The sequence below is a fragment of the Motacilla alba genome, chromosome 1, assembly GCF_015832195.1.
Source record: "Motacilla alba alba isolate MOTALB_02 chromosome 1, Motacilla_alba_V1.0_pri, whole genome shotgun sequence".
Taxonomy (NCBI): domain Eukaryota; kingdom Metazoa; phylum Chordata; class Aves; order Passeriformes; family Motacillidae; genus Motacilla; species Motacilla alba.
Genome location: NC_052016.1, coordinates 114,328,168 through 114,354,509, shown reverse-complemented (window position 1 = coordinate 114,354,509; position 26,342 = coordinate 114,328,168). Strand labels below are relative to the sequence as shown.

General features: G+C 36.5%; 1 protein-coding gene across 10 annotated transcripts in view; it reads left to right on the top strand.

Moving 5' to 3' along the window:
• DMD (dystrophin) overlaps positions 1–26,342 on the top strand; it is a 1,161,005-nt gene that overhangs the window by 599,400 nt on the left and 535,263 nt on the right. For all 10 annotated transcript variants that reach the window (XM_038157590.1, XM_038157575.1, XM_038157541.1 and 7 more), the window contains one exon: positions 18,184–18,334. In XM_038157590.1, coding sequence (XP_038013518.1) covers positions 18,184–18,334 — 151 coding nt within the window. The remainder of the gene's footprint in view (positions 1–18,183; positions 18,335–26,342) is intronic.

Here is a 26,342-nt window from a genome sequence, read left to right as displayed (position 1 = left end):
CAGTTGTATTTGGAACCATTTTGAGAAAGGGTAAAGAAACTTAATCTTTATCAGGCTTTATGGTGCAGGTTTTATTGACTGATGCAGCACTTTATTCTACAGAGCTGGAAGTTTAGTGGTTTAAACTAAAAACACCTGTATGCATAGTTCCTGGCTGCCATAAAACTTAGCTTTCTAAGGGGTTTTGCCAAATTATTCTTGAGGCATAGGGCTTTAGAGCACTCTTCTTCCTGGGCAAAAGGAGGCCTTTAACTGGTGTATCTGGCACATTATTCCTTCAGTTCAGATCAGAATTTTGACACTGATGTTTGATACCAACCTAAGAAAGGAGTTGGCTTGTGCTACTTCCTTGCCACGAGGGGGAGAATTTTCTTTTTCCCTGTTCCCTTTTATCTTCTGCTGTGATCATAACTACTTGAACTGAATTTTTGCCTTGTGTTCTCATCATATTATTATTATGGGTGGGATACTCACACGTGCAGAGAAATTCACGCATGAGGGGCATCAGATCCTCTGAGTTCATCCGTGTGTATCTCATGACAGTCTTGTATCTTTTGAGAAAGAAATCATATGGACTAAGAAGTGATATGGTAATGTGAAATGGGATTTTCTACAAACAAAATGAGAGAATACACTGAAGAAAAAAAATAGGCTATCAATATTTGTATGTTTTGTCTGTTAGCAAAAGAAAAGCAAAATTTGTCTGTTAGTTAAAGAAAAGCAAAATATAAGGAAAATGTAGCTGAGATTATTCTAAATATTCTTTAAATAGATGTAAAATCAATAATTTGTAGCATATATTCCCCACAGTAGAAATGAAAGCCCCTGTTTCCATTCTCAGGAAAAAGAAGAAAAACACAACAATATAATCTCGGTTTCAGTAGCTGTTTAGAAGCAAGCACATTTTAAAGAATTCTGATTTCTAGGATTCATCTATTTAGTATTTATTCAGTACCTTTCTCAGATTTCATCCATCATCTCAGAATTGTATGCCAAAATCTGGGTTCTTTTAATGTTTTTAACATGATGAAATTTTCACTTGGATTTTTAAAAGGCATCTCTGAAATTAGGATGCTGACAAAAATAGTAAATCTCAACTTCCAGAATCATCATTGTGCTCTAAAGCAGTAAAAGGTCAGAACTCATTAACTCAGGAAAATTAATAGTTTAGGGATGTAGTTTGAAAAAAAGTTTGACTGTTAATCTCTTGTTAAAAATGTTTAAATTATTTTGTTTAAATGTTTAATTTTTAATCTTTTGCAGGAATATCTATTAACATGAATATCTATTAACATGATTCAGTGTTTAATATAGACTGCCTATATTATTCTAGCATATAAAATGCAATAATTGTGATTGCTTTCCATGTAGAACTAAAAAATAATCAGTCACATTAATTTGCAAGTTTCACTACTTAACAGAATTTTCTAAAAATCATCAAGACATTTGTTGAATATTTTGGTTTTTCAAAGCCAGACTCTGCCCTTTTATAATGTTGTGCATATTATGTCTTTAATGGCAGACATTCTGCAATTAAGGCTTGAATTAGCACTGTAGGGCCACTCAAGATACATTGCTTCCCCCTGATCCATGAGATTCTCTCCTGACTACTCTCATGCAAAACCTTCAGAAGTGTTTTCTGGCTGTGCTCAGGACACTTCTACTCAGATGTCGTATGGTTAATGATGACTTGCAAAGAAATCCCAAGCAATGATAGATGCTGTCTTATGTATTAAATAGTTCCTGATTCCACATCTAGTCCTATTAGCCTCTTATTTAATTTCCTAAATGAATCTGGCTAGATCAACTCAAAACATCCTAAAAAATTATATTATTGTCAGTTCATAAATAAGGCAGGAAGAGCTGTGACATTCAGGTGCTTCTTAAAGGTTAGATACAAATACTCTAATTGGCCAAGAAGTGAACCTAAATTCCGTCCTAACGTTCTACCCACAAGAACACCTCAAGTGCCACCTTTATGGGCATAAGAAGGGACTGAAGTGCGAAGCTGTGTCAGATATTTAGAAATAAAAAAGTGTTTGGAAAATATTTGCCCTTTTTTTTTTTCCCCTTTTATTCCCTGCCTGCTCTTCCCTGAGCCCTGCCCCTATGGGGCTGGGGCAGCCTGGTGGCTTTGCCATGTTCCCAGTGCTGGCTAGCAGGAAAAGTGCTTTTTCCATCTTTCCAGCATATTTTTTCCTGCTTGTCAGGACACAAAATGCCCTCTGACTAGCTGGAAACCAAAATGAAATGTAAATCTGGAGAATCACCGAGTTGTTTTTTTCCACTCAGGTTCACAGTCCCTCACGTAACAGAAAAATGTGGTACAGACACCTACTGAATCTTTTTCTCTGGACTTTTAAAGGTTCTTCCATAATTATTGACTTATTGCTATTATCCCATCTGATTTCAGTGTAGAAATGGTGGGATTAAGATTTCACCATGAAGGCTTTTATATAATGAAAAAGTATTTCTGGCTTTCCTAAACAGATGAAAGACTGGCTAGCATGTTACAATGAATATTACTTTTAAAAGCAGCTATGCTAATAAAATAAAGTCAAATTAATAATATAAACAAGCAAGAAAATGAAGTTAAAAACAACACCCCAGGTTCAAATATTTTAATTATGATTAAGCTTTTTTTTTTTTTTTCCTTTTTCACTACACACAACTGTGTGTCTTGTCTGTGTAGATAGCATTTGACAATGTGGTAAATCAGTGAAAAATCAGAAGGCATAGAACTACTTAACAGAATAATGCTGCATTTTCATATTGTCAGGGTGATTAATGACAACCACTGTAGTTTGCCAGTAAAGGAAAAGGAGAAAATGTTGCTGCCTTTCTGAACTGATACTCTTTAGTAGACACTATGGGAGACTGCAAGCCCAGAAATAAATTCCTCTAATAACCATGAGTGTCTTTGTCCCTGCAGGGCTCTAAACAGACCAGCAATTCTCTTCACTATCTTCAAATCCTCTGGCACAACAGGAATGCCAGTTCAACTGCATTTCTTTTCTCTCATTTGGATGCACAATTCTTTGGTCAGGTCCCCAAATCTTTCTCCATCCTTTAAAGTGCCATCATCTTCCACACACTGTAGCGGGATGGAGCTTACTTCCAAGGTGTCTGCATGGGAAGCCCCCATCAAACATGGTAATCCTAGCAAACACTGAGCTGTTCATGACTGTGGCTTTGGCATAATTTCTCCAATCAGTTCTGAAAAGGCTGTTTGTAAACAATTTTAAACAATACCCGTGTACTGTGTTCCATTGTAAAAACGAGAGGGCAATTATCCGCGTGAGGCAAAGAGAAGGGGATCTGTAGTTTGCTGACAAGTACAAGGCTTCTGTAACAACCTGTCTTCTGCCTCCTAATGCTGACTCTCTTGTGGTGCTGCAAGTCAGTCAGCTCCACGGCTTTCAGTGGATTTGCACTCCTATGGGAAAGGAAAAAGTAGAAAAAGATCACTAGAACTCATGAGTCTTGAAAGAGAAAGAAATCTTTTTGCAACAAGGTTTTGTTTCAGCTTATGGTCCATGGAGCAATAGTGCACAAATATACAATCATATATGAAAACATTTATAGAAGGAGACTTAGCAGTCAGCTTTGAGTCTCCAAGTCAGTTCCCACCTGGAGTTTCTGTTTTTATTAAAACTCTTTTTCAGACTTGTCATCTAGTGCTAGAGTCGATAAGAGCAGAAGTTACAGCTGCTTAGTTTTTGAAATCAAGTCCATGACAAGATGTAGCTTCTTGCCTGGTGAAAGAAAATAGCACCTAATCACAGCTGCTATATCCTTTTTCTTCACTGACTCAAGTTACTTCAGTAAGTGTTGCTGTTAACTCAATAGTCTAGTCATGATCCTCCAAAGGATCCTCTAAAGTATCATTGTTCCTCCAAAGCAGGGAAGATAGTGACATCATAAAATAGGATGGAAGACCAGACAGCTGCAGAAGCTGAGCTGGGCAGCACCACAGACCTCCTGGCCCAGGTACAGTGGAAGCCAAGGGAGAGATAAACTCAAGGCAAGAAGAAGTGAAGACACCACTCTGGCCACTCTGATGAGAAAGAGGATGCAATAAGGACATCACTGGTGCAAGGGAATGTAGCAGGGACTTGGTAACTGAAAAGATTGTGTTGCTAAGGGAACAGGAGCAAAGGGGTCCGAGTGGAAAATTCTGCATGGAAGTTAGAGAACTGTAAATACTGGTGAACAGTTTAATAAACTGGCCTTGCTTGCATAGCGTGGTCCTGCAAATAAAAAGGGAGAAAACATAGCACTGAGAGTAGCTGCTAGAAATGTTGAAACAGTAATGTAGAACATGCTTGCCATGATCTGAACATTGCAGAACATGTTAAGACAGAGCAGAAATGATAAATCAGCATTTATAGGCATTCAGGGATACCTCAGTGAATTGTCTTTGAGCTCTCTGTGTACTTGGAAGCAAAATAGGTGAGACTGAAGCTAAGAATGGAATTCTCGATTCAGCTTGCTTTTTGTGCTGGCATGACTGGGAGCTCTGGGAGTGTGCTAGTGTAGCCTCTATACTCTCCAAGATCCAAGAGCACACTTTTTGTGAAGACAACCACACAGTTGATTCTATGCTGTGTAATCTTCTACAGTCTTGAACATGATATGTCCATGAAAAGAGTAGGAGGAGGTTGTATTAGAAAGAAAATAAAAACGTGTGTGAACAACTTGTAGTTTTCTAGGACTTATCATTATCTAAGATTTTTATATTTTATGAATTTCCAACCTTGATTAAAGTGCACAGAGTGGTTATTCTCTACCTTAAGTCTGAATTGTCTGGTCACTAAATAGTTAATTACAGAGCAGAAGTTTAAAAAAACACGCAGTTTTAACTCTCTAAAATTTTCCCTCTCTCTTTTATTTGTAACTTCAAAACAACAATGCTGTTGTACTGTACTGTACAAACTTTCACAAGACAGCCAGACAGCTAAGCAAATTCTGTTCCTCCATATTTTTTTTTTTAATACTTTCATTTTTATCACCAATGCAAATCCTGGGGTGCAATCAGGGTTCCTCGCCAGCTGGGCTAAATGACAGCAGGCTGCTTGCTTAGCACTTTCAAAGGGTGCCAAGCTAAGATGCTCCAGATTCCTTACCTGTTTACAGAGAAGGAATAGCAATAGGTAATGGGGATAACTTTGTTATGCACTGCCTTGGTCCTAGGCAAAGAGAAGAATTAGTAAATAATTCACCACCATCATGAGTGCTTAGGTATTTTACATATTTGGTATTTCTAAGGCTGCCTGGCAGTATTCTTTCTGCTGCTGGCAGCAGTGTTTGTAAAGGAGACTTTATGTGCAAATTCAGCAAATCATCTAGTGAGCTAAACCTCACCTCCAGGTTAATGACTGCTCAACCTAGCCCTGTGTTTGCTAAAGGAGGGAGGGACAAAGTACAACTTCACATTCTCCAAATGAGTAGATGAGAATAAGGACCTAGTGACTGTTTCCAGACTTCTGATATCAGCATCCACAATATGGAGCAGAGTGGCCTATCTCAGCCTGCACTTGGCACTCAGGAGCTCTTCATCCCCTACAACAGAAATCTACTGATCTCTTGTTTCTTAGTTGTGAAATTGTTAGTGCCATGGTTTGATAGTGACGTCCTTTTGTGTTTATGGACTTACAGCAGTGAGGTTGACTAACACAGTATATTCCTGTGGACTACATGCTCAGTGGAGTTTAAGATGACAGTACTAGAATCAGAGAATATTGAATCCAAATCCTGACCCCATGCTAGACACGTCAAGAACCACAAAAGCATTGTCCAAATGCCTCTTGAAGTCTGTCAGTCTTGGTACTGTGACCACTTCCCCTGGGGAGCCTGCTCCAGTGGTCAGCCACCCTCTGGGTGAAAAACCTTTTCCTGAAATCCAATCTAAACAACATTCCCAAATCCTCATCTGCTACCCACTTACAAACCTCTGGTCCAGCTGACTTCCTGGTGAATGGTGGAAGCTGTGGCCACCAGCTACTGCAGATGGCTTCTTTTTTTGTGTAAGAAAAAGGTGTAAGGCTGTGCAGTGCAGGTACACCCTGGAAGGGACCCAGCACCCTCCAGGGCAGCCAGGACAGTGCTAACCAGGTTTAATCTTGCACTCCATCTGCACAAATCTTTTACAGTTAGGCTTGGCATGGTACTGTTTGAGTAAAGAAAGATAGATTGCTACCCTGGAGTGGCGCACAGATTCTGAGTAGGAAGTCTGAATTTTAGTCCTGGGCTTTTATTGCATCACTGTTTTTTCCACTTGGTAGTAGAAAGCACAAGAAATCTTGGCTACAGTGATGTGATAATCCTTGAATTTGAACATTTTCCCTAGTCAGCATTTTTGTATTTGAAGTATCCTTTGAAATGTAAATTATGCACTGAAGTCATCAGTGTGTACCAGGCAGAGTGAAAAATTAAAATAAAGCCTTTATATACATATATATATACACAGACAAGTATAGATTTATGTACATTGCACATGCACAGTTAAACTTCTCTATGGACATGGCTGTTAAATTGCTATTTAAAAAAAAAGTATTTGAAGTTACATAGAAGATGAAAAGAAGATTTTACTTCTGACAATGAAGAATCTAACAATTAGGATTAAATATAATTTTAAGAGATTCTCATTTTAATGCCCTTGATATTATAAGTAGTACAAATGGTGTGTTGTGTGTGATTTCCACTAATGTGCAGCTCCTTCTGTCATCCAGTTTTCTACTGAGACATATTTATAGTAAGTAGAATAAATTAATTACAGAACCTTGTAATACAAGGATGTAATTCCATCTAGTAAAAACCCCTGAAGTGGAACCTTAAGATGTTTGCTGTGTAAGGGAAGCAAAGCATAAGTAAGTAGACTTTGCTAGTATGTCAAAGCTTTTCCCTAGGGATAATGTCCAAAAATAAGAAAGTTTGTTTTATTCCTAAACAGCTTGTTTTACTGGGCTTTTTTTTTTGGCTAGCACAGAAAGGAGTAGGATTCCTTCTACCTTTCATCTCCTTCTTTTTCCTTTTGTGTGCATATGTCTCCAAATGAGCAGCACGTTTTCTTCCACGCTAATTTCAAGCAATTTAAACACCTGCTTGGTTATTGTTTTTTTAAGTATGTAGAGCCCTAAGTTTTTAATTTTAAACACATTTTAAAAAAAATCTCAATCTACTTATTTGACCTTGCACTGTTAAAGGAACAACAAAAGTACAATTTCTCTAAAAAAATATAAGGAAGGTCTTGGTGTGAGTGCAGTATTTTTATCTGTGTTCACAGAGCACAATGTGCTTAGTCAGCTATTTTTTTCTACTACTGTTAAGCACCACTTTCATAATATTTTCAGTCCATTCTGTATTGCAGAAGCCCTGTTAGGATCAGTCTGCTTTATTAGCCAGTGCTGGAATGTTCCTGTGACAGTCACCAGATTCGCCTGGGACTGAACAAGACATAATCAGGGCCCAGAAAACTAAAAAAATACCTTACCACAGCTTGATTGAAAACAACTGCTCTTCCCTAGTTAAACAACTTAGCATGCCTTTTCCCACAGCAATTTGGGAGAAATTAGTTGAATGAGAACGCTGTATTGATCCCCAGGAGCTGGCAGAGGACTGAGAGTCTTTTTTAAACTACTCTGGGGGTTTTCTTTTTGGAGACATCAAGCTGGCTGTCATCTTGTAAATGGAACTGTATGGCCCTCCCGTTTTCAGAAAGGGGAAGTTGCTTAAGCTTAAAGAACTCTTTGCTGTCATTGCTTTGCTCTCCAGGGAATATCGCTTTGGGTTTCCTAGTTACAAGAGGAAGAGGATAAAGTGTCTGTGGAGAACCAATTGCAGAAGCATCCGTTGCAGTTAGCTTGTTACTCGGGCAAGCAAGGAGGGATTTTCAAGACTTTCTTTAGTGCTGGAGGCAAAGCACTGGGAATCTAAAAATCTTTTTGTGGAAATCTGAGTCAGTGCTTTTTTCTACTGATAAAAAAAAAGTTTGTACCCAGCAACTGCAGTTCTGCAAATTTGAAGCAAAATGTAATGATAATTTGAAATTATTGGTTATTTGTTCAAGCATTGCTAGAAACAGTAATGATGATTATCTTGCAGCCATGATATGTCATGGGCCATGACAGGAATTGGAGCGCCAGGTTTTTGCTCCAGGGAGACACTGCCATTTCTTTTTGGTTCCTGCCTAAACTGCCATTTCTCTCTAGCTTGTGTATCTGGCAAGCAGTTCTCTATTAGATCTGAAGAGTTGGAGAAAAAATGTGTTGCTAGGCTGGAAATCCCTGAGGTGCCAGCCACAAGGTAAGGTGGGAAATGTGATTAATAAGGGCAGGGAATTGAAACCTCTTCAGTCCCTGTTGTAAATATTCACTTCTTAGTTGTACCTTATTGCTCTTAAGAGCATTTAATTTTTTCCTGTGAAAACTGAGTTGTTCACTGTGCCAAAAATTAATAGTCATAGAAGACATACTTCCTTCTAACAAAGAGCATCAGTATTGAAAGAAAAAAAAAATTATTCCAACACAAACCTTGCCCTGCCCCTTCTTGTCTTATCTGTTGTCCACAGTCTTCATCCAGATTCTTTCCTGCTCCAATTTTCTTTTTGTAAATTTAATGAAACAGTAAATTTGCCACAGTCCAAATGATAGCAATTTATTTTGCTCGAGGAAAAGTGCAAATCTGCTTGGAAGATTTATTTCCAAATTCCAAACTCCTTGATGTTATGGGCAAATTAAAACATCTGCATTAAATTCAACACAAGCCTGTGTTATGTAACAATCGAAATTCTCATTGCGAATCCTGGACTATTTTCCTAGAAAGAGTTCTCAGGGGGTTTTTATGACACAAAAAATTCTGTAGCTCCCAGAGGCTGCAGTTGCAGAAAGAAATAGGCCAAATGTACATAATTCAAAAAGTGTTCCTGGACTTAATGTCTCATGGTGCCTGATTAATGTTTTTGTATGACACAACGGGGAGATAAAGACCCTAAAACTGTTACTGCTGTAAACAGGCCTAGGAAGTCATTGTGTGCCAGTCAACATGACTGTGTGTGCATGTTTAAAGGACGGGCAGCTCTGTCATGCTGCCCAACTCCTTATGCTAACAAAGCACCCAAGGCTCTCTCTGTGATGTAATACTGAAAAGATTTATGGCTGTGAATTTTCATACCAAAGTGGGTCTCTCTAAAACACCAAAATATGGATTACAAGAGATTCACTTTGTGAAGCACACAACATGAATATTCCGCAGAGCTTTGTACTTCACTTTTCTTTGGTTAGTTTATCTACTGAGAAGTAAAATATGCCTTATTAAATACTTAGGTCACAGTAGCAGTGGCAAAGTATGGACATTTTAATCAAGTCTGTTTTAATATACCTGTCAGTTCAATTAACAGGAATTAACTAGAAATGTCTCTAGCTGGGACACTTAATAATTAAAAGTTAATTGTAACTGCTTTGAAATCTCATCTTTTTCTCTTCATAATTTCTTATGTCTTAAATCTTACTATTGTTCTTTAGGATCAAAATTGCACATTGTTCTGCAAGAAAGTAAAAGTTAATGTACTCAAATCAGAAGAGAATGGAACATGTTAATTATATTATTAAACAGAGCTCTAATATCTCGATGTAAACTTTAAATGAATGAGTAAACAAACTTATAATACTGCTATGACTAATTTAAAGGCTGCTAATATAAATATACAGGTATTCTACTATATTACTAATTACTTTCTTTACTGAGAGTGAATAAACATTGTTAAACTGAACACGTCAGTTTTAAATTAAGCTCTTTTTTAAAGTTTTCAAGTTCCATTTCAGAGCTTTTCTTCTGTAAAAAATTCTTACTGTCCAGTGGGACTGACATATAGACTATATGAAAGATCAGAGCCTCATAATATGTGAGCTTCTTTTCTCTGCTAAGCAGGCTATGTGTGTTCAGCTTCCATTGATTCTTGCTGTGTTGCTGTATCCCCAAAGGCCAGATTTCCAGTTCACTGCTGTGTTCTAAAACAAAACAAAGAAAAAGTGGTTTGAGGTAGGAGATAACTGAAGACAGAAACTGCATTAAACTTACCTCTTACAGTCTTAATCTGCTTAACCTTAGAGTCTGTTTCAATTATATTCTGTTTTTTTCCTCCTGATTACTGAAGAATAGGATGTGCCATGCAGTCTCTGCACTGCCCAGAAAGATTTATGAAGGCCCTTGCCATGGTAGCTGACCGTGTAACATTGTACAAAGCTGGCCTTTAGCATCATCTCAGCAATAATTTGAACTACTTTCACATCTTATTTTTTTTTTTTTTTTGAGATCAGTGATGAACAGAGAGGATGATGTGTTTGGGATTCTTTACCAGACCCAGAATCACAGTCCTGAGTTGAAAGGGACCCGCAAGGATCATTGAGTCCAACTCCTGGCCCTGCACAGGGCAGTTCTGGAATCCCACCCTGTGCCTGGGGGTTGTGCAGACACTCCTTGAGCTCTGTCAGGGTGCTGTGACCACTGCCCTGGGGAGCCTGAGCCAGTGCCCAGCCACCCTCAGGGTGAAAAACCTTTTCCTGATCCCCACTCTAAACCTCCCCAGTGCTGGACAGCCACAGTTCATGCTTCTGAGATCTACCTCCAGGACTCAGCATTGTTTTCTGGAAGTTATTCCATCCAGTCATTAGAAACTTTCCTGTGTTGGATCAAGGGGTAGATTATGACTTCTCTACTGCATATCTCTACTACATAGAATAACTTTCTGAGTTATTATACCCTTGTAGGCATCTGTACATTGTTTAAATTCTCCATATTACAATCGTATAAATTTGCCAAAATGTCTTTTGCTATTTATTCATGAAGTAAGAACTTCTAGTGTGATAAATTTTACTTGAAAGTATTGAAGGTCTCTTGTTTTTCAAAAGACTAAAAGGACTAATATATATATAATATTCTGAACATTTTTTGTAAATTAGTGTGCACAATTAGGGTATCTATATATATAGATAATATATAATTGTGTGTATATATATATATATATATATATATATATATATGTTTGTATATATAAAATCCCCCATAAACATGCCATTTACTTTTTTTTTTTTAAGTTTTATTTGCTAGTAGTGCCTTCAGCTTCTTTTCTACAAAATACATTGTCTTTCCAGTTTATCCTGGACATTGCAAATATTTTTTTTTCATTACAGTAAATCATTATTCACAGAATTCAAAGGTAAAAAGCAAGCTTTCAAATGCCACTACTGTGAAATACTTATTAATTCTAATGAAACTGGAAAATATACTTTCTGAGTCTAGTATAGATTTTTGTTTGTTTTTCTGTTGTACGACAGTTGTCAGAATTATTTAAGATGTTTTTGTTAAACACAGAAAAGATATTGTAAGGTATTAATCTAAACAGGCTCTTTATAACTTACAAATATATTCTCCTTGGTAGCAGGATGATGAACGCTCTCCTCTATCAATACAGTTTTCTCTGCTTTTCCATTCCTTTAAGTCCTGTAAGTCATCAACATTTTTGTTTCAGAAAAAACAGAGCTGTTTACTATATGGTACTCTTATAATAAGACCTAGTGACTGTTACTTGGACCTAGGTTTCTTGTCTCAAATGAATTTTCCAAATTAAAGGTAAAAGGGGTTTTAAATGAAATTTTATTATAAACCTAAAAAACCCCAAAATAAAACCACAAGCAACAATCGCCTATTGGAAAGGTTTTTAACTGACTGAAAAGCTGTAAAAGATAAAAATACCTAGTGCCAATACAGGCATCACTATTTTAAGAAGATAATGCTAAGTGCTCTGTTATTACTATGATTTTCAGTGAAAGGACATCTGATTTTCCAGTATATGTATTTCTGTACACATCTACCACACCTTAAACAGGATAAATAACATCTTTCTGGCTCAGGGAGTCAACAGCCAGCATTAACTGGAATCATCTGTTTTCTGATATTCTTCCTGTTCTAAAGCCACTGTTGTAGGGGGATTTCAAGATAGGGAGTGGAAACATAAAATTGAACAGGGCAATTTTGGAGGATAAAACACGTTATTACAGGTTGAACTAAGAACTCTGTCATTGGAAATCATGGGATTTAAGCACTTCATAGTAATTACAGGGGACTACTGAGGGGACATCCTATAATATATCCTTTGCATTACACATACTTATGCACTATGCCACAAATTCCCTGACATTTTTTTTTTTTATTTATGAATTGTGATGGTAATTTGAAGATTTTCTGAGAACTGATTTTCCCTGATTGGATATGATTTTCCAGCTCTCCATAAATCTGGGTCTTGCACCTGCCTCTGTGTCCAGGCTTTGGAAATTATCATTGAGCCTGGTAGCAGACGGGATCTGAACTGCAGCAGAACCTGGGAACCAGAATGGGCGGCTGGATTTCAGCGGTATTGACTTAGAATCTGCCCATGAGTATTTCGTTTGGGTCGGAATCAGCTGCTCTCTGTGCTCTGTCTCACCCCAAAGAGTACTCTGGATTTCGCTCAGATGAAACCCAGGTGGAGGGGGCCCCCTCCAGGAGCCTGCCCAGTGTGCTTCTGCAGTTAATGGACACTCTGTTTGAGGGATGTGGGCTCAGTGGGTGTAGCTGGGCAGTCCAGGCACTCTAACACCCTTTGGTAAGACATGTGTCCTCTGTGCTGGCTGCCCCACCTTCCAGCCACCACCCTGTAGTCACAGGAGCTGGGACGTTGAAGGACAATGGAAATGCTTGCTCAGTGTGTTGTGCGAGCAGCAGCACACAGGCCATTAGAGGCTTCCAGCTCTGGAGAGCTCCAGGAGGGATGTTTGAGAGTGTCAAGACACAGCAAGCTTGGGGTAAGGGGCTGCAAGCAGGGAACTCTGCCAAAGTCCCCACAGTACCTGAAAGAGGAGAGCAAAGCTGGCTCAGGCTGCAGGTGAAAGGTGTGCTGTGGACAGACTTACAGAGCAGCCCAGGTCAGGGTCTGAGTTTAAAACTGGTCCTGAAGCCCTGGGCAGAAAGCCCAGGTGAGGTTTCTCACAGTCATTTATCCCTAAAGGCATTGGCCAGTCGTGCTGCTGTGCCACATCAGAACTGGCCTTGAGCAGCTCAGAGCCCCTGGGCTGGGGAAAGGAGGAGAACATCACCCCGACAGTCAGAAGTTCATGTGATTTGTCACTCATATTTAATTTCATCAGATGGATGCAACCATAGGGTGGGTAATACTGCAGCTGCTGTATCCTGGCTGGAAGTGCAGCGTGCACTGTCACCTTCAGAGGATGAAATGTGTATAATACCCTTCCCATGCAGGCAGAAATACTAGTTTGGATTTCCATAAAATTGAGTCACTGTTTGTTTCAATGTAATTTTTTTAATTTGGGGTTTCCTTATCATGATTTTGGTGGTTAGACTTCAAAAAGTTATGAAATTTTTGGTTTTATTACCAATTGCATGGATATTTTTAAAGTTTAAGAGAGTTGCAAAATATGCTACTCTTTCACCTAGGTCACATTAATCAAGCATTTCTTTATTTTCTCTAGGGGAAAGTTGTTACCTACACTTAATCCAGGTGTTGAGCCAAAGTTCTTTAAAATACATGATTGCATCTCTGTTCTGATGGAGAAAAATTTTGAAGGAAATAAAGAATTGGAATTTTCTAGTTCATACACCTAATAAATAGTTTTAGTTGGTGTAGAGAAAGAATGTGTGTTTTATAAATTTTATGGAGTGTTTCTATTTAAACTATTGATGCACAGCACCCATTAGGATCGAATGCATTTGCTGTATAATTATCAATTGTAAATGGTTCTTAAGTTTATTGCTCTCTCATGTATAATAAAAATGGATGTGTATATGGCTTAAAACCAATGATGACTGACATGACCCTGCTTTTTCTTTGCCAATTTAGTTGTCATTTTCTTTGACTGGGGTGGGCACTGAATTGCATGGTATCAGTAACTAGGGCAAGAAGAATAATACAATCAATTCAAGATATCAAAATATTTATGATGCAATTGTAATGTAGAATTTTGCAAATTTATGTCATGCTGCAGAACCTAGTTTCTGGGAAGAGGAGAGAAATTTAATTTTGAATCGATGGATTGACGTTGTTGCTTTGGTTGCAGTTTATTTATTTGTAGTTCATGGGTGAAAGCCAGGCTGCAAAGGTGTGAATAGAATATGCAGAGCTAAGTGTGGTCCCAGAATGGACCCACAGCAAAACCTGAGATCGAGATCAAGATACAGCAGTGTCTATAAATGAGATAATCACTTTGAGTCCAAATGCAGAGAGGATATAGGAATTGAATATAAATTAAGGACTGACATGAATTCTGTGAAATCAAATGAAAACATCAAGACCTCTGAAAATGGGTTAGCTCTTTCTTTAAGCAACTTAATTGTAGAAGTTACTTGACAAAAACAAGTTTTCTTATTTTGTTATCTGTAAGAATGACCTTAAATAGTAAAGTTAATGCTCTTACATTTTAATACGTAATTGTTTATATTACTTTGATGTGTGTGTATTTTTACAAGGTGCTAATTGTGCAGAATTAAGCTGACAAAACTGTGAAATTTGTGGGTTAATATTAGCATAATCCTACAGTACATTGTTTAGCAACAGTATAGAAATTAGGTTTAGGGAATGCTTTTGCCAATATGAAGAATAAAACACGTTTCTTACAATACCAATTTCCATGACATAAATCATGTTTTTAAGGACAGTGTGTAAGTAGCATTCTTCTTGTGGGTAAATTGATTGTGAAGTTTTGCTAAACCAGAATCTGTCATAAAAGTGGGTTTCATAGTTTATTAATGAATTTTATCAAAATATCTAGGAATTATTCGAAACACAGATGCAAAATTAAGATTTGGTTTGCAACAACAAACCAACAACCTTTTGTATTCCAACTTATTTTTGTGTCTTCCCTGTTTTCAAAGGTCTTTCCTTTACCTTTGCACAGCTTCTTAAAAACACCAGCCTTGTGACACAGAACATCCAGGGCAATCCCATCGTACAGTCTAGAGTTCCACTGACAGACCATCCAAACTGGCATTTGTAAATCTCTGTGGAATCATGTGCAATGCTACCAAAGAATATTAAATTTTACTTATAGAAGCTTAGGTCCAAAGGTTCAGAAGAGAGGAAGGAAGGAAACAGCCAATACTTTTTATGACTTAATGTAAATTGTGCTGTGTATTACCCCAGCAGCTGTCTTTGGCTGCTTATTTTTCTTCCTTGCTCTCTGGAGGCAAAATAAATCCATTATGTACTAATATGATAAAATGAAATTGCTCCCACAAGCCACTGCTTAACATGGTCCCTGCTGGAGTGTTAGTACACATATGAAAAAGTTGGGCCAGTGTGGCAGTTGTTTTTTGCTTATCAACCCAAACAAGCTCAAGACAGAGGAATAAAGCTGCCCTATTGTGTCAGAGCTCGTGTACAATGCTTCAGTGCCTTGTCATGTCTGCCAGCCATACATTCTCATCCAGAGCCTCTTGCTTGGCTTCAGGGTGTCTGTTTGCACCTTGTTATTGAGCAGGGCTCATCAGAAAGGAAATAGTGCCCAGATTTCAGACAGTCACCTACTAGCCACTACCAGTGGCCACTCATAAGCCACTATTTTAGAACCAAATTTCAGTCTCATAGTGACCACTTAGCACTTTGTAAGCTGTGTTGCTCACCCCAGACAGGCAGGAATGTTTTGCTGTTTGTTTTTAAAGCCATTATGCCATCATGCATGCCTCTGCTGGGAGCATCTACTCATTCAACACCACCGTGCAGTTCACATTCCCATTCTTCATTTCAGGAAAACTTTGCCTGAGTTTGTTTAAATAGCAGACCATAAGGGAAGTGAAATAGTATGATAATTAATGTTCCATCAGCAAAAACAGGATTAAATTTGCTTAGTTTTGTAAGAACACGTCTTGTGCTGGTCAGAGGGAAAGGGTTGAAGCAGAGGAAGACGCAGATGAATGGCCACATGGGGGTATTTTAGCTCAATGACTTGTCTCTGATGGCAAACAAGGGTGGATCCCTGGGTGAGGGTGTACAAGGCCCTTAATTTTCCTCTGCTCCACATTGTGTGCCTGAGGATTCCTGAGGCAGACATTTTCTGAGTTTTCATGGTTCTCGGAGTACTGCTCTCTCATGAATTTATTCTGCACTCTGCCGTGCCAAGGCTTCAGCATATTTAGCTGTTCAGCGTTGGTAGTGAATTAGGCTTCTGCTTTTGTGGGTTTTGAACTCACCACCTGGTAACAAGATCGTGCATGGTGAAACAAACACACAAGCAGAAGCCTGTCTGTTTTTAAAGTTTAAAAAGCTATTGGAAGTGGTACGGTGTGTAAGCAGATGTAACACAGAGATCAGCAAGGGAAACTCTCACTCAGGTATACTCAGGAGACATGTCCCATGACTTCCCAGAGCAGGAAGCTGCTTGATGATATTCCAATGCACCCACACCTGCCATTGCAGCAAAAATTACATTTTTCTCTTATCACTGTAACATTATTTAGGTGTTTAATCACTGCAAGAGCCTTGAATTTTGTCACTTGGCCTGTTGATAAATTCTGTTTTTACTGGTGTTTTATGTTGCTTTAGACTTACACTGATAGTAACAAGGTTTTTTTAACACGCAAGCAATAAGCCCTGGGAACTTTTAGGCTTTAAATATTCATATCTTCTTGTTGCAACCTTTTGTTTTTCTTCTTACAACTGTTATTTCCCAGAGCAAAAGATGGAGGAAGAATGTAGAGTGATGGGAGATTCAGTTTGCAAGTTCTGGAATGCAAATTCAAGAATACTAGTGGCAAACCCTACGGAATTTTTTACATTTAAGCTTCTGATAAGCTTCCCATGCTGAGAAGAGTGATTTTACTTTGTGAGGAACAGGAGGAAAGATGTTTTAATATAGTGTCCAAAATGAGAGATGAATCTGGACCAAAAGAAATGGAATTTTAATTCTATTTTCTATGTGATATTTTTTAAAGTAAAATTAATTTTTTCCTTGTAACTCTGAGTAAGGTAGTTATAAAAAAAACCAAAACAAAACCTGTTAATTCGCCTTTTAATTAATATTTGATAATTTTGTGCAATAAAATATGATAAGGGTGATAAATTATCACAGTCATTTTAGTAAGCAAGTTAGATGAGTGACTACAATATTTAATCAGGTCAATAGTCTGCTTGTGTTTTCTTCTAAAGAACGAAAAATCATCAGTAAAATGAAAATAATTATCTGTATTCCCTCATAGTAATGTCATTTTGTTTGGTGAATTAAAACTCCTTAACATTGAAATAATCATATAGTTTACACATACAGAACCAGATTATCTCATAGAGAAATAATTGAGCATCTTTGTTTTTATCCTTTAAGTACACCCTAAAATCTATTTTAATCCTGTAAAGGAGGATTATTAAACTAAACAACAGTAGCACATTTAATGATGATCTTCTAACAAAACATTCTGGCTAATCTCTGATTAGCAATTACATTTCCACACCAATCTAACACACAGGATAACTGAACTTCTTAAGATGTAGGCTATCTGCAAACCCCCTTATAATCTGTTCTGTAATCTGTCTTCATTTCATTTCTTTCGTATTTGGCAGCGGCCAAGTCAAACAGTTCTTGAAGCAGAAGATCAATCAGTCACTCTAGACAAAAACAGGTCAGATCTTCCCAAAGCGCTGGAAGAACTTATCTGGTCTTTTTGTAGTGAACTATAGACTTGCAGACCTGGTAGTAATATTTTTAATCCTTGTTTATTGTTCAAAAGCTTAATTTTTTAATGTTCTATTGTTTTAATCATCCTTTTGTTTCAGGACTTTTTTTCTCTTTCTTTGCGTAATTATCGTTATAAAATACTCAAAGTGAAACATGGGAAAAGGTTTTATTAAAGAGTCCCTTTGCAGAATGCAAGTGGAATTTCACTGGAAGACCACTGTATTTTCTTCAAAAGGATTTTAAAATTGATAAAACACGGATTTGTGATGCCTTTGCTTGGAAATAATTTCACTTCAGAGGTGCTGCCATATTGCCATTTGATATATCTGTTATAAATGCTAATATGCCATTGATATTATACTGATTTTAACCTGAGACACCCAACATTATTCTCTTTTTTTTTTTTTTTCCTGTAGTCAATAAATAAACTATCAGTAGATTGTTATTTCATCTCCCTTTATACTTGCAGACGGTTTGACAAATCCTTGGAAAAGTGGCAGATTTTTCATTCTGACATGAAGAGATTTAATCATTGGCTAAGTGAAACTGAAGAGAAGCTGTCAAGAGCACAGATAGAGGCTGGAGACGTGGGGCTTGTGAAAACCAAGCAATTTATCCAGGTATGATTTGATTTGCCTATATTGTGTTTTTCTGTAGGGTTTAAGAAACTTTAAGGTCTGGGTAATCTGTATAGTTTTGCAGTTCATTTAAGGAGGATTTCTAGTGCTGAGTGGATAGTGACAATTTTGTTCAGATGTGTCTGTTTTTCTGGTTAATTAAAATTTTTCACTAGCTTGTTGTAAGATATATTTTCTAATGAAATAAGATATGGGATGACATATTATATTGTGGTACTTTCATAGTCACATATTTCTTTGGTCTTTACTTAAAGTGCTTGTAAATCTCCATTTGTTATTTATGACCAGCAGGAGTATCAGGCTTAATTTTAAATTCTTGTGGAAGAAACGTGATTAGCCATTGAGCTGGTCAAAAGATATTCCATGAACGACGTCTTGCAAGTGTTGCTTATTATGTCTGTTTCATGTTTTAATCAAAGGACCTGGAGGATGCTTTTATTTGTGAGATGCAGTGTGACAGAATAGCCACTTAGTTGCTCTGTGTCCAGTTCCAATTGGTATGCTTTTCATCTTGCAAGCTCTTTGAGCATCATAAGGAAAATAATAACTCCAGTTTCCTGGTAGTTTATTTCATTTCCCTCTTATGTGCTTCAAATGGTAATGGATGGGAAGAATTAATTCCAAACTGATGTTTTGGAGGTAGATAGTTTCACCTGAATAACTTGACCAAACTCTGGATTCATGTTATAAATTACTATTCGTGCATAAGAAAAAAAGTGCTGTTAAAGTAATGGGCACTTGTAAATTTGAATTGCTGGATTGAAGTAGTTGATTTCAGGTTGAAAAGAGTTAGGTCTGTCTAACATTAAAGCCAGAGGTTTTTTTGCATGCAACACTAACCTACTTCGTTTGAATTTTAGTATTTCAAGTCAACTTTTTAAAGATTTAAACTGTTATTCCTTGACTTCAAAACTGCTGAACTGAAAACGAAACAAAATTGTGTGGTGCAAGTATATAAAAAATGTACAACTATTAAGTAGCACACTAAGCTGAGGCAGTTAAAATAGCAGTTAAATTTTTTTTCTGCCCATTTCTTTCAATGCTTTGAATACTGAAGAAAGGTGTCTAAGATCTGATTTACAATATAGAGTGTCATCAAGGAATTAAACATGCTTTTTGCTGCATATATAAAAGGTAATAGAGCTTATGTGTATGCTCTCTGAAATTTCAACTCCCTTTCTCTGTCCCACAATTTGAAAAAAACATATTTATTACTAAAATATGATGTGTATCTAGGTAGACACAAAAGTGTTACAAAGCCTCACCCATTCTTCTTTGCTTTGCCTGTGCACCATCACCTTTCTTGGCGCTATTCTTGGATCCTTGAGCAGCTTCAAATGAGGTTTACAAAACAAAATATATCTGTGAAAAAAAAAAGGTTTTTTCATTTTTTTCCAACTCCTTGCTAAATCAGCATTTTCCCTTGGAGACCGTTGATTACTGAGAATGCCCAGACAAAGGTAAGATGTGTTATAGATGTTACAAATGCACTGGGTGTGTAGCATATTTCAAAGTCTCAGGAGATTAGAAGAATTATTTTCTGATCATCATTAAAAAAGAGGTTCATCCCAAACTGAACATCACACTGAAAGACCCCGAGATAATGTGCTGCTATGAAGAAACTTACATTTCAGTGCAAAAGACTGCTTCTGTTTTACATTTCCCTTTGACCTAGCCTCCTTCTCATTTGTTATCCATTTATTATTTTCTTATGCAACAGATGAGGTCATTTTGAATATGTGTTTGCAGAGTATTCTTTTCTTTTTGCCATCCATCCAGCTTTTCCTTTCTTCCCCTCTCTCTTGTGTTAGAAATCCCAAGAACTCATGAATTTGTCACTCAAAAATTTCATTTAGTTCAGTAGCACAGACAAAAGTACCTTTCTAATGAAAATTCAAGTGGTGCAAAAATATTCCAAGTAACCTCAAGAATGCAGATCCAATGTTAGTTAACATTTATTTGTGACAGAATGCTAAGTCTGAAGTTGCACTGTTTCCATTCTTTTCATTGCTTCTTTGTTTTGCTGGGTCTTATTTCAGATGTGTTAGGCTTCTGCGAGGCTGACTGAAGAGATCATTAGAATTTCCATTAGGGAAACAGTTAAAACAGCTGAGCGTTCTGATTTACTAGAGTAGCAACTTGTTTTATTAATGAGATCATGCTGCTTAGTGAACCATATTCAGAATTAACAGGATTTGTTTGAAAACGCTTTACAAGCAAGTGAGCAGTCTGGTACTGGAGAAGGAACTGTTTTAGAAAAAGAAAAACATACAAAACCTTCAGATTTGTAATACTATTTCTGAGTAGGACTGCTTTGGAAAAGTAAAGATTAATGTGTTCATTAATATTCAATAAATACATAGAGTCAAATGCTTTTATAAAATGCAATAGTCAACAGTGTGATTAGATGATTATGTTAATAGAGGTTAAAATGTAATTACATTTTTCAAGAGTATTTGGGGAGGGGAGGTGTGTTCCTTTTTGCTGCATAATGGCATGGTATTAAACAACATTATGAATTATAAATAATGTGAATGAAATCTAATAATAGTTTCACTTCAGGTCATGAACTCTTAAATATTCTTATTGTGAACTTTTCACTAAACTTTCTGAGATCAGAACTTATGGTGCTGAGAATAAATACCACGTTTCAGTTTTTAAGTGTGATTGACATATTTTATGATTAGGAAACACAAGATTAAAAAGGACATTTCATGGGTAGCACATCATGTAAACCCTTTGAAATTTATCGAATACTGTCTTAAAAGTAATTAAGGATTTTTTTTTCCTCTCATTGTTGTGACAGAGAGGTTCTCCTGTCTCTTTACTGCTTAATGCTTGGAGACTGTAACTCCTTCAGCCACCTGCATTTGCACTTATTTATTTTAGTGCCAGGATGGAGCTGTAGTTCAGTTTTATCTGCTCCTGGATGTTTATCCCTTCTGTTCTTACAGGCTGCAGTCATTTTCCCTATCAGACCATGTTCAGTGCACTAAAGCCACAGTTTTCTAATCTGCTCTCACATGGTAGCCAGACAACTTGTCTCTTACTTCTGGGCTTATTTCCCTCTCTGGAACATGAGTTCTCAAAATAGCACACTATTACCCAAGCTGGAAACCCATCTGTATCAGCAGCAAGGTGGCTCAGGTGCTGTGTTTTGTGGTTGCATCTTACCAGGGATGAATGCTAGAACAGAATTTTCAGTCGTCTATCTAAACTTTGGTTTGTTTTTTTTTTTTTTTTGTTTTTTTAATTTTCTTATCTTGTGATTGATCTGCCTTGCAGGCCTGATCTACATTCCATTCCATATGAGGAAAAAAATTAAAGCAAACCAGCAAAAACCACCATGTTACGCAGGAAACTAATAACAGGTTAACATAGAGCAAATAAGCAAGCAAGGCTTAGAATTGGGGTTTGAGGGGGGTTGTTCGTGTGTCACAGGTACGTGCTAAAAAGCCACAAAAGGAGGAATTCTGTAACAGTTTCAGAACTGGGCTATGAAGTTGCACACCTGAATCATTACTTCAAATTTTTAAAATAGCATTTTTAATCTAAAAATATAGAAACTTCTGAATCTTTCTTCTCTGCATTGGTTTTAAGAATTGCTCAATGGTCTATAGTGTGCAATTGTAGGTTTCAAGTTTAAATTAATTTTATTATTTTATGTGGTGAAATTTCAGTAGCAAGATTATGAAGTTCTGGGTCTGAATTTTGAAGAAATTTCATTTTATTAACGATGTTCATTTTTTGTGACGGGTCAGTGATGAGTACTTTATTTTTCATCATTTAATTGACTAAAAAAATTGTTATTATGTTATTATTAATTTCTCAAGTATTTGTTTTCATTTACTGGCATAAATATCAAGAGTGTTTATTTTTTAAGGTCTCAGAGGATCTTAAGTATTGAATGATGGGCCTTTACGTTTATAGTCAGCCTTCTGAGGATACCCTAGATACAGAAATTTCTCTGTGAGTTGCTCTGTACACAGGTCTTAACTGTTCATACAATGAACTGGCCAGCATTTACATTTTAGAGTACTTATCCCTGCCTGCAAAGGCTTGTGAATGACTCAGACCTTCTCCAGGCCTCCTTTCTGCTGCACCATACTTTCAGGAACATCGCATTTTTGCCTTGTAGATGTTTAAAGTAAGAAGATGTCAAGAATCCAGGCTTCAGTGCTGGAAGTCATGGTCATGCTAATAATTTCCCTTTTTTACATCTAAATTGGATTATATGGATTTTGATGATTTAATAACCACCAAATTTAAACAGTTCTTTCTGGAATAGAGCACAAATGCAATCAGAGTAGAGAGGAGAAAAAAAGTGTTTCAGTGCTGAAGGCCACTTATTTTCTACCATGAAAGCACAGTGGTAAGTAGGTGGATTCTTGTTTACCCCCAAATATAAAGATTGTAAAAATACTTTTCTATTTATGATGATTTTGGCTTTCATATTTTCGATTTTGTATTTTTACATGTATTTCCTGCTTTACTGAGTGATAAAGGTTATTCCAATAATTTATGATTCTCTTTATTCTGGTTTGGATTCAAACGGTTAATTTTGTTTTACATGCTTCATTTTTGACTTGTGTTTTTTTGGTGATGAGAGATTGTCAGAAAACTTGTGGAACTGTAGCAAAATACTCTGGTCAAGGACATTTCTATCATTGCTTAGTGATTGTATAAGAGAGAGAAAATACAGAATTTGGAATAAATTAGAAACCAGTTTAGCATTGTTTTATAAGAATATCTGATTAGAACAATGAAGATACATAATAAAATGTCCTTCATATTGAAAGGACGTGTCTGGAAGGATATATTAAATGGTTTAAACATGATTGCCAGCATTCATGACTGCTTTCAGTTGTTACTCACATATTGACTGGATCATTTATTCAGAGAAGATCACTGGTTTTCCTTTTGCTGAGTATTGCCCTCTCATCAAACACATTTGAGTGCAGAATGCTACTGTCCCTGAGAAAGAAAAGTCTCAGGGACGTCCCAGGGATTTCAGTCTTTTGTCCATTCCTAAGGTCTCAGTAGAAATGTTTCAAGTAGTATAAATGAGCTCTGCGTGTGACACCTTGGCCCCTAACTGAGCAAAACCCTTCTTTTTCTGGCTGGAGCTCATCTCAAAAATAAATCATTAGGCCTTTCTTGACTGAAGTTCTACCAACAATGGAAAGACTTCATTTTCCCTTAATTCCTTATAAAATACTTCCTACTTCTTCCTTACAGTAAGCAAAATATTAAACATTACTGTGATCTTGACAAGTTAATTTCTTTATATATATGAACCCTTACCCTTTCTTTTGTTGTTAAAAGACTCCTCACCTTTGTTGCTGCTACTAATGAAAGTGATGAAATACCAAAATAGTTCATTCCAAATTTGTGGTAAAAATATTTTCTTATTATTTCACGCCGTAAGAATTTCTTCACAAATAAATCTGTTATTTAATTCTTCTTTACTGCACACAATGCCTAATTTACAGCACCCTATTAAAAGTTTCTAATTAATTTATTGTCACTGGTAGTAGGACATTAAAATGTCTGAAGGGTATGGGAAATAATAAATTTAAAGCTGCTTATGTGATTTTGCCTACTCTTGCACCATTAGGTGACAATCTGTGGCTTTTATTTAAGTTTTATTATAAATCATGGCATTGTTTATTCTGAAAATGGAATTAAATCTTGTAAGTAATTAATTAGGATGCATTTTTCAAACATTTCATTAGGAACATTTTTGAAATAGCTGCTAGCACACAGATGTAGAGTGGCATAATTTTTATGCATGAGTAGAATAAATAAATGCTGTCTTGGAGAAAACAGTGGTCTTGGACTGATCAGTCAAATTTTTTGGTACCTGACTATAGCTGCCTCATTGTTTTGGGGAATTTATCCTCACCAGTTTGAGTACTAGCATGTGGGGATCTGGGAATGTGATTTAGGTCTGTACCTATTCCACAAGCATTTTTTTGCCTATATATAAAAAAGAAAGGAAATGGAGGAGGCAATTTTTTTCATATTAATGAATTTATCTTGGTGTCAGGGCTAATCTGGACATTTCTAATCAATGATATGTACAGATAATACACTTCAGAGTCAAATTTATTTATTCTTTTGTCGGGGTGTAAATAGAGTAGTTAATCTGACTACGTCTTAGAAGTTTTGGGAAATGAGTGACTAAATTAATGAATACTTTGAAAGTAGATGATATTGGCTCTTTTGCCTCAAAAAAATTGTCTGACTTGGTTCCATAAGTCATCCAGAAGAAAATCTTGTATTGCATCGGAGATCACTACGACACATGATTAAATCTGTGGATGTTGATGCTCAGATGTGAAGATAAAGTGTGAGGCTTGAACCCTGTCCCTGGATGACTGGCCAGCCTGGGAATCTCTGGGCTGGCCATTAAAAATGCTTGCATAAAACAATCGGGGAAGGGTAAGACTCCTGGCAATAGCTTTCTACACATATTAACTCTATTAATTAGTACAACTAGGTCTTGATGGGGCACTTTTCAGATGGATAGTTTTAATAATCTTATTTAGAACCTTTCATCCCTACAGATTTTACAAATTCTGTCTGTCACATACAGAATTTTGTAGCCATCTAAAGCCATAAAAGAAAACCCTGTAGTGATCAGGCTGGACAAGGCAGTAGGTTAATTTTATGTTGCTTCAAAAAGTGAACTGTTTTAAAAGAAGCACTCTGCGTTACAAAAATCTGCATTATGAACATCCTAGAATTTATGCAGAGCAGACAACAAAGGATCAGCGTCTCCCTTACACTGTCAAAAAGATGAAAAAAAACTCAGAGAGCTCAATCATATGAAAAGAAAAAATCCAGAAAACTGGAGTAATTGTTTTCCAAAAATTACTTTATTTAAAACTATTTGACATGTTGTGTTAAAGAGTTATCAAATGCTTCATTACCAACACCTACTTGTAAGAAAATATTTTAGAGAGAGGCTATTTATTTCTTTTGTGCTATTTAAAGCACCTGGTAGAAATTTGTTCTCACATTGTTGCTCACATCAAGTTGCGTATGCAATTAATTTTCCTTCTAAAATAAAAAAATGAAAAAAAATCAAAAAGTGATATTGACTGAAGATTATGACAGAAGTTCAGGACAACATTAGATATTTATGAGAGACATTTTTTGGATCTCAATCTCTTTTTTTTTTCCTATTATACTTCAGCAGACAGCAAATATTGTATTTCTCAGTCTTCTAAAAATAAACACAATACAGATATGCTGTAGCTTCTCATTCAAAATCTGGGCTTTTGATGGGTGAAAAAAAAATATCAACTACACAGTTCTTAAAATCATTAAAATCTATTTGACTTTTCACAATGGAATGAAGACCACTATAGAAAAAACCCAAATTTTTATTTTATGGGTCCAAGTATTTTGCATTTGCTGAATATCTTCTAAATTCAAGCAATTTTTCTACCCTGATTCTAGTTAAAAGGAGAAATGAATATTTTATTTTGCCCCACATACCAAGATATTACAGGCTTCAATTTTTGTTGTATGATTAAAGGATATATAATGTATTATGGAGTGTGGAAAATTCCAGTTTATTCATTGATCAGAACGAGAGTATAATAGACTTTTGTACTCATGCTCTGACTATATTAAATTTTACATGTGCATATCTCAGAGTTTTGCTAATTTCAAAATGGCTTCTTGGGTTTTGTTTTGGTTTGTTATTTTAATAAAGACAGCAAAGCCTTGGCATGCATAAAGGGCAGTCCTGTCAAAAATGCTAGAAGGGAAAGAAAAAATGAAAGAGAGCATATTCTGAACAGCTTTTTCAATACACAGTCACTGCATTAGAATGGCAAGTATTTCTCAGTTTCACAGTCTTAGGTGTCTCACCATATCCCCCCTAAGGTGACGGTCAAAATCAATTATTTGTCATTTCTGTGGAAATGTAGTTTAAAAGAAGACTTATAAAGATGGGGAAAACTGGGCAAGGTCCTGC